Source organism: Corvus moneduloides, chromosome 1 (genome assembly GCF_009650955.1).
Source record: "Corvus moneduloides isolate bCorMon1 chromosome 1, bCorMon1.pri, whole genome shotgun sequence".
NCBI classification, from domain to species: Eukaryota; Metazoa; Chordata; class Aves; order Passeriformes; family Corvidae; genus Corvus; species Corvus moneduloides.
This window is the reverse complement of record NC_045476.1, coordinates 164,804,285-164,813,376: the sequence shown is the minus strand read 5'-3', so window position 1 is coordinate 164,813,376 and position 9,092 is coordinate 164,804,285. Positions and strand designations below refer to the sequence as shown.

The window sequence follows — 9,092 nt, the reverse complement described above, 5'->3', positions numbered from 1 at the left end:
CACCCCTCTGTGGAATCAGACACTTTTTAACCCGGACAAGAGTACACATTCCCAAGCCCTGGACTGCCAACTTTTCCAGGAGAATATCGTGGGAAGCAGAATCAAAGGCTTTCCTGAACTCCAGATAGATACATCCACAGCCTTTCCCTCATCCCCTGGGGGGGCTTCTGGTCACATTGCACAGCAGTGACCTGGGCTAGACATCGGCCGGCTACACAACACCCACAGCTCTGCTGCAGGCAGAAATAGGCGACTGAGTAATAGATACCTGACACACACAGTTGGTGGAGAAATAACTTTATTTGAGGTGTTTTGCAGATAACATGAACACAAATTTCCTTATCTGGTAGCACTCAAGCTTTGCAAGATTAAAGCAGAAGCCATCATATGGCTCCCAGGGTGCTGGGTGCCCAACACACCCCACTGCTCCTGGTTACAATTCCTGTTGTTAGAAGGGTGCTCCAAGACTTGCTGTGGTCATGGGAGGCCTCTTTGCTCCTCACAATTTGTTGTTGAGGACGGTCCAGAGCACTCCGGCTGCTATTCCTCCGGCCAGCCCATAGCTGGACCTCACACTGCCCGCGGCGTTGACATTGCAGAGGTCACTGCTGCAGCAGGAGATGTTCCTGTTGCCCACATTGAAGTCCTGGTAGGATGCATCACATGAGGAATCGCACCCCTTGCTGATGATGCTGAAGAGCCCCACGACCCCTGGGAGGAAAGCAGGACCATTATTACAAGCACTCAGTACAAGCCAAGCCTCATGGAACTGAATAATGGGATGCTGTTCTTATCTGAGCTCGTTCCTTGGGAGAAAAATCGGAATCACAGAATGGCTTGAGGTGGAAGGGACCTTCAAGATCATCTCATGGGCAGGGACACCTTGCACTATCCCAGATTGCTCCATGCCCTGTCCAACCTGGCCTTGGACACTTCCAGGGATGGGGCAGCCACAGCTTCTCCGGGCCCCACCACCCTCAAAGCAAGGAATTTCTTCTTAATATCCCATCTAACCCTGCCCTCTCTCACTGTGAAGCCCAAACCCAAACATCTTTGTTGCACGGAGCCTTTCAACACCTGGGAAATTATGGAAACAAGGTTATTCCCATATCAGGAGGCAGAGTTATTGTTTGATTTGTTTCTGAGAGGCACAGCCCATTTTTTTGGTCAGTTTTGGCAGCTGCTGGTTACCAGCAGATTTTGACCTCCGGGAGATCCGATCCATTCTCCTCCAGGAGATCTAAAATCCATTCTGGGCACTAAATCTTTGCCATGTGCAATAAATAAGGAAGAGTTCTACAACATCTTGGCTCTCCTGCATGTGAATGCCATGGATTTGCACATTCCCAACCAGCATAATTCCTACTGGCGGTATCACATCTACTGCCTGACAGAGAGAAGGTTCAATGTGCCACTGATGCATTTTGTGCTCCAGGTCTAAGAGCAACTCAGCTGTCAGCACAGATATGGACAGGGCAAACCAGATCTAGAATGGGAAGATAAAATCCTAATTTTTCAAGGTTCCCCACAGACACAGAGATGAAATTCTGTCATTTTCATTGATCTCACCTCAAATCTGCGCTTTCACGATCAGGTTGGACCAGGCTCAGCCCCTCCCATTTTAATTCATGTTTGCAAATATTGCAAAAGAAATTAACCATAGCCCTTGCAAGCAAATAATTTTTGGTGTTGTGAAAGAGAAATAAACCTAATTTTGTGCAGGCGAAACACATTTGCACACTGAGGTTTGCTGGCCCAAACCACCTGCTGTATCCAAAATGGGTGAGCCTGGACGGGATGCCTGAGGCTGGGAAGATGTTTGGCTCCAGCATCCCAACTAACTCATTTTCCACCCCCACTTTTCCTTACGGATGACATCTGTCTTGCACATATTCTTCTCGCCACACTCCATCTTCGTCATGCACTTGGAATTGCTGAGCTGGGATGTGCAGCTGTAGCACTGCAAAGATGAACCTGCAAGAAACCAAGAGAGGTTAGGAGAGAAATCAGGGAATTATGGAATGGTTTGGGTTGGAAGGGACTTTAAAATCATCCAGTTCCACCCCTCTGCCATGGGAAGGGACAACTTCCAGTTGACCAGGTTGGTCCAAGCCCCATCCTACCTGGCCTTGGACACTTCCAGGAATGAGGCAGCCACAGCTTCTGTGGGCAGCCTGATCCATTTTTTCACCACTCTCATTGTAAAAAATGTCTTAATTATAGTCAACCTTAATCTACCCTTTTTTATTTTTAAAAAATTACCCTTCATCCTATCCCAACAGGACCTCCTAAAAATTTATCCCCAACTCTCCTGGAGCCTCTTTAGGCACTGAAAGGGGCTGTGAGGTCTCCCCAGGGTTTTCTCTTCTCCAGAGTGAACATCCCCAGCTCTCCCAGCCTGGCTCCGGAGGAGGGAGGCTCCAGCCCTTGAAGCATCTCCATGGTCTCCCCTGGATTTGCTCCAGCTGTTCCATGTCCTTCTGATGTTGTACCCCAGAACTGGACCCAGTCCTGCAGAAGGAGGAACAATTCTATACCTCTCATGTATCTTCAATCTACCCAAAGCTCTCCAGAGAACTCAACCAAGTGTTTGCACTGGGAAATCGGACCATTCCTGGGCATCCTCAAAGGAAGATATCTCCTCTGCTTTGGGAAAAAAATTTTTTTTTTTCCATTTTGTTATGGATTATAATGCACCTAGTTGAGGTGGGAGTCAGGTTTGGCAGGTGCTGAAGATATTTTGGATGTAGTCAGTGCAGTGAGAGAGCAAAAAGAGAGCAGATGGAGCTGAGCTTGAAGAGAATAATGGAATGGTTTGGGTTGGATGGGATTTAAAGATCATCTCATCAGGGACACATCCCTCTAGACCAGGTTTCTCCAAGCCCCATCCAGCCTGAGGGATGGAGCAGGATTTTTCAAAGTCTCCTCGCATTGTCTCAGTTCTGAACTTGTGACTCTCACTCTCCATCTCCCCCCTCTTCGAAAGCAAAGTTCAAACATGACTTTTACCCCTCTCTGACCACCCTGTTCCCACTCCCTCAAGGAAATGTCTCTCCACAGGGGATGGAAATCAGTGCTGGCAACACCTACTGGGCTGTTCTGTGCATCCAGCAAAGGCAGGATAAACCTGACAGTTCCCAAGTGTCCAGCCCTGGTGACAAATTGTCCCCAGAGGAGTGAGATTGTGGTGTAATTACCTGTTCCTGTCACCTACTTGTGCCGCAGGCTGTCACTGGAGCCTTGCAAGTGTCAGTTAACGTTAATATATATGTATATATTTCCTTTAGATCACCAAACCTGTATCATGAATCCCCCAATTCAGTTGCATAAAATACTCTTTTAGGATACTGAAAACCCCTATTTAGAAATTAGGGATTGAAGGAATTAATTTGAGGCACTTGGTGTCCCTCTGTCTAAGACACTCCGGTGTAGACAACTGATGCAGTCACAGAGGTGAGCAGCCAACCCCCAATTTGTCTGAGTGCTGCACTCTGTTCTCACATTGTTCTGACTTATAATGCCATAAAAGTCAAATTTTGAGTGCTCTGATGGAAGCTGGCAGAGAGAAAGGTCTGTGGACTGTGCAAGACCCTTCACAGCTTATTCCTTAGGCATCCTCTGCTGATTGAAAAACTGCTCAGATTTGATTCTTCTCTTCACTGGTAATAGGGAAAAGCTGCTTTAAACCCTTTTTTATTTTTTCTCAGTGAAGCTATAAAAACATGAGGGTGTCCGAAGTCCACCCATCCACTCTATAAAATAACACATCATGGCACTGTTGTTTTTACTGTCTTACACAATTCTGGAAATCTGGATGGTTTCAGGGTCTGCTTTTGAAAGGAAAAGTCAGAAGAAAATTTTGGAGGAAAACTTTGCAGAAATATTGCAATTTTGATAGCCTGGGAAGAAGGAAAATACTACCCCCCCCCCCCCACCCGCACTTAACCCCTCCCCTACTCCCTTAACTGTGTGGTCTGGCTTAAAAAACTTGGATTTTGATTAATTCAGGATTTCTCTTTCCTGGAAGCTATGAGGATTCCACCATCCCCAGGATGGCACTGTGCATTTTTCCCACTCAACACCCATCCAAAGGGATATATCTTGGGATGACCATGTGCCAACATCTCTTCCCTCCCTGCCAAACCCCACCACAAATCCTTCTCCCAGACTCAAGATCTGCAGGAAGGGCTGGGGGGTGGATCCTTTTCGGGATCTTACCTGAGTCCACGCACAGGAGTGCTCCCAGCAGGAGCACAAGGAAAGCCTTCATCTTGGAATAACCTCTCTGGGGCTGCCTCTGGGTAGTTGTCCCTCCTGGGGCAGGTTATATATCCAGGGAGGCAGGGCATGCCCACAAGGCCATCCCTGAGAAGGCACCTGAGGGAGCTGCTGGCTGGACCAAGGGAGGGGTTGCTTTGTGCGTTGGGATATTTGTGTTTGGTGCCTCTCCTGTTTCCCTGCCACTCTCTGGGCTCCCCTCCACCGCTGCCACCCCCGCCTTCCCTCCTACCCTTGGGCAAAGTGCTCACAGGAGTGGAAAAAGCCCCAAATTCTTCTGAACAAGGCCAGCCTTATGCATTTCTTCAGAGTCACTGAGGCTGCAGTGGCACCCTGTGAACGAGGCTCTCCACCCCCGTGCCACCCTGAGTGGAGCCATTGTGTTTAAATTGGGGACAAAATGTTCTTTGAATCAACAACTTCGGGTATTTATCTGCCTGTGTGAGCGATACTCGTGATAACAAGGTATGTGGTAGGGAGGTATGTGGGCAAATTAAAAGTGCATTGGCCTTTCCAGGTATTGAGGAGTTCATTCGGCCTCATTTGCATTTGTTTTCTGTTGAAAAGCAATGGCCAACTCCTTTTTGATGTTTGAAACCCAAGGGACTTTGTGATGGATTTATTTTGAGATGTTTCATTTGTGACTTGGTTCTCTTTTTGTCCCTCTTGTCTGGCAGAGGCTGGGTACAAGTTTGGACACTTGACTCATAGTAGACTCAATGTCAACAACCCAGGCTTGTCCAAAAAATGCCACTTCTCTGTCATAGACAGGGTGAGTTCAGCCACATTCCAGCCTCAAGTGCGAATGTTTGCTCTCGTGGGTTGAGCAGAATCCTCTCCCATTCCTCACATCCTGTGACCACTTCTCAGGACATGCCAGGGCAAAAGAAAACAGGGTTTTTTTGCTAAATTCAATGTTTAATTAATTCATTTTTTTCCTGGGATCCCAGTGCTGTGCATTTCTTTCCTTTAGGGATTTATTCTCATGCAGGAATTTTTCCAAATTGAAAGGAAGGTGTGCAGGTGGGTCATTGATCAGTGGCTGTGGGGTGAGAGGTAGACAATAAAACTCCTGCCCTGATTTATGCCAGTGGAGAGTCTAGTGGAGGAGATGATTTGAAAATCCTGGTTCCTCCATGGGGATCTTAACCACTTCCACTTGGACTCTTCTGTGTAAAACACGCCTAAAAAAACATCCCAACACCTTCTTTCTGTGTCTATTGGCTTCTGCCTCATCATATTTTTACAGACCAGATCATTTATAGTCAACCTTTATGGATAAAAAAAACCTAGTACTTTTTTTCAGGCTCTGGAGTTCCTCATTCAGAGCTCTTTAAGGCTATTTTTCTTTTTTAATCCCTTAGGATTGTCCCTGTAGGGTTTGGCTTTTTGTGGTAGGGAAGAACGGGGCCAAGGGGGAAAAAACCCTCTCTATCAAATCCACCAAGGCCTGGAATTAAATATTTCTTTAAAAAATCCTTGATAAGGAATAAAACTCTTTCCATCTCTCCCAGGGCCATTATTTTTATTCTTTTTCTAACATCAACCAGAAAAACCCAAACCTTGTGGTGCTGTGAGAGAATCTGACAGCTGAGAGCTTCTACATCCCCCAGTCCTGCTTGCCTGAGGCCGTGTGAGATCCCGGGAATTCCTGTATCGTTACATGAATTGTTGATTCTCACTGTTTTTTGGGAAATTGAAGTGCAATTCCTGCTCGACTCCTGAAGATGGCAAACGTGTCCCGTTATAATTCCACGTGCATTAACTCACACTTATCCATAGGATTGGGTGTACATGGTGGTGTTTTCTTTTCCTGAGGTTATTAAATTCCCAATTCATCTGCCTTCATGGAAAAGACCATCAATTCCCTCTGGGAATCTCATGATGCTTGAAAATCACTTAGAGTTTGTTTTTTTTAATACTGTTTTTGCTGTCACTGCTGATTCCTGATAGAGCTGGGTCTGGAGCTCTTTGTTTGGGAAAAGGGGAAACAGGAGTTGATTATTTGCTCTATCCTGGTTCTGGATTATTTGTTCCTGCCTGGTTGGGAAAATGGTGATGGATCATGGTACAGACCGTGGTGTCATGGATCACATCGAGGAGTGGCCATGAGCTAGATATTTGAGGAAAAAAAGGTGAATAGGTAAAATCTGGACAGAAAGACATCAAAAGGAAGTTTCTCCAATTTCTTGGACATCTGGAGGGAAGCCTGTAGGATGACAGAGTCTTAGAATCACAGGATCATGGAATGTTTGGGTTGGAGGGGTCTTCCAGATCATCTTATTCCAACCCCTTGCCATGGGGTCCAAGCCCCGTCCAACCTGGCCTTGAACACTTCCAGGGATGGGGCAGCCACAGCTTCTCTGGAAAACCTGTGCCAGGGCCTCCCCACCCTCCCAGGGAAAAACTTCCTCCCAATATTCCATCTAGACCTCCCCTTTTTCATCTTAAATCCATCAGCAGAAGAGAAACAAAAAACCCCAAACAAGCAGAACCCGTCATAAGGAAATGAAGCTGAAGTTCATCATCATCCCAGCTCCTGGATGAACTGCAGCCCTTGGAACAGCTGGATCACCAGGAGATCCTCCGCATTCTCCAGACTCTGAGCTCAGACTTCTTCTTCTTCAGACACCTTCTTGGATGCCTTAATTCCAGCCAGGATTAAGGGCAGGAACAAGAGGAGCTGCTGTCCAAGGCTGCCTGGCCCTGAGGAGGGGTCACTGAGTTGTTTTCTCAGCATGGTCCTGCCTGCCTGTAACTCCTTTTCAGGATATTCTGAAGTCTCTGTGTGCAGTTAAAATGGTATGCAGAGGGAATTTTATTGGCTTTTCCGCTCCTGGATGGTGTTTCACAGGGAGCTGATGCTGCCTGCAAGTCTATTCATGCTGGGGGAATTTGGGATATTAGAGGAAGGGAATTGAGTGACCAATTCAGGCATCCAAGTGGGAATTTTTTATGACTTTTCTTGGGAACACCACCTCAGGAATACTCAGCTGTCCCAAATCAGAATGGGTGGGGAATAAATGAGGTTGAGTCACCAGGTGGGAGTGAGGCAAATCTCATTATGGACTTTTCTGCAAGGAGGGAAGCGTGGATCCCAAATGAGGCATCGGATTGGGTATTCAGGATAACAGATGAATTGATAAGGTGAGAAAAAGATTTCAAAAGGAGGAGGTATAGAGCTGTTTCCAGAGATGGATGGATGGATGGATGGATGGATGGATGAATGAATGAAAGAGTAGGTTTACATTGGATATTGGCAAGAAATTCTTCCCTGTGAGGGTGATGAGGTCCTGGCACAGGTTGCCCAGAGAAGTTGTGGATGCCCCATCTCTGGAAGTGTCCAAGGCCAGGTTAGAGCAAGCTGGGATAGTGGAAAGTGTCTCTGCCCATGGCAGAGGGTTGGACAAGATGTTCTTGAAGGTTCCTTTCCACCCAAACAATTCCATGGTTCTATGGAAAGACACAGAATGTTCCTTTTCTCAGCCTAAAATATTTCTCCCCCATCTCCCAGCTGTTTTCCACTCTCCTGTGGCATGTCCTGCAATGGACATGAACGTTGCTGATCCAGCAGCAGGAAAACTGATTCCAGCTGCTCCAGAGGTGCCCTTGGCTGCCAGCAGAGAGAGGCTCCAGCTCCCACATCTGTAGCTATTTAATACTGTTCCATGTCATGGTCCAGCTCCCACTCCAAGGATTTATATCCAGGTTTGCTCTTCAAATGAGCTTCAGAGCACATGGATGCAAGGCTGGGATTCCTGCTGGAATTCCAGAGTCCAGCAGCAGGGACTGGAACTGCCACTAGGAGCAGAGAGGATGCAGAAAGGTGTTTAGGTCTCTGTCACTCAGGGACAGGGCTGCTCAGGGACCTTTGGCTCGAGCCTTCCTTTCTTTGTGCCTCTTTTTCCTCCAACACCAAACAGGGCTTGGAATTCCTGCATCCCAAGCGAAGTTTTTGGGATCTGTGGGTGCCCACAGGTACAATCAGGGAGCAATGCAAAAGTTTAACGAGCAAGGCGCTTGTTTGACCTTGAGTATTTCTCCAAGGGTCTTGGCACAGAGCGAAACATCCAGCGATTCCCATTTGGGATTTCCGATTTGCGGAGCTATCCTGACCAGCCCTGGAGAAAAATTCACCTTCACATCCCACACATTCCTGCTGACAACCATGAAATCAATGCCTGGCTGCAAATAAATCCCACCACGGTGCTGATCTTGTCTGCGGAGTGAGGAGTCGATGGAGAAAATTCCAGGGGCTGCAGGGATTGGAGATTCCCATACGATGGTGCTGTTGCTACATGGCTGGAGCCCAAACCTCTCCCGGCGTGTGGGAGCAGCCCCAGATTGTTTGTTTAAAAATCTCAGCAACTTCAGAGCACCAAAAATGCATTTGACTTTTTTTGTTGTTATTTTGCTAATTGCTGAGCTCTTCTGCTTCGAAAAGTCTTGGAGTGTGGGATCCCTGCCAGCTCCTGCCGGCGATGCCTGGCGCATCCTGGAGTTGTTTGTGGGGAGAAAGGAGAGCATTTTCCTGCTCCCACGCTTTGGAGTTGGGGTGAAGGGTGGGGAGAGAAGCCTGGGCTGGGACCACAAAGAGGTTCTGTGCTTGTGCTGCTCTCACGAAAAACTTTCTGACCCTTCCCTTACCAGGCATTGCAGCTTCCTGTGTACAAATGTGGCAAAATATTGGAAATACAGGCAGGAAACATGAATTTCCTGGGATCACACAACAGCTCTCAAACCAGGACCCTCAACCACCCTTGCTGCTTCCCAGTCTATGAGCTTTTCCTTCCATCAGGAAAATTAATTTTCCT

General features: G+C 47.2%; 1 protein-coding gene across 1 annotated transcript; it reads right to left on the bottom strand.

Annotated features, from left to right (window-relative positions):
- Positions 1-280: 280 nt before the first annotated feature.
- On the bottom strand, positions 281-4,644 carry LOC116435333 (prostate stem cell antigen-like). Its single transcript, XM_032091610.1, has 3 exons — positions 4,219-4,644; positions 1,870-1,974; positions 281-711 (listed from the first exon to the last, which is right to left on the bottom strand). The coding sequence occupies exons 1-3, from the start codon at positions 4,268-4,270 to the stop codon at positions 500-502; spliced, it is 369 nt and encodes a 122-aa protein (XP_031947501.1). The 5' UTR covers positions 4,271-4,644; the 3' UTR covers positions 281-499.
- Between the last annotated feature and the right edge of the window lie 4,448 nt (positions 4,645-9,092).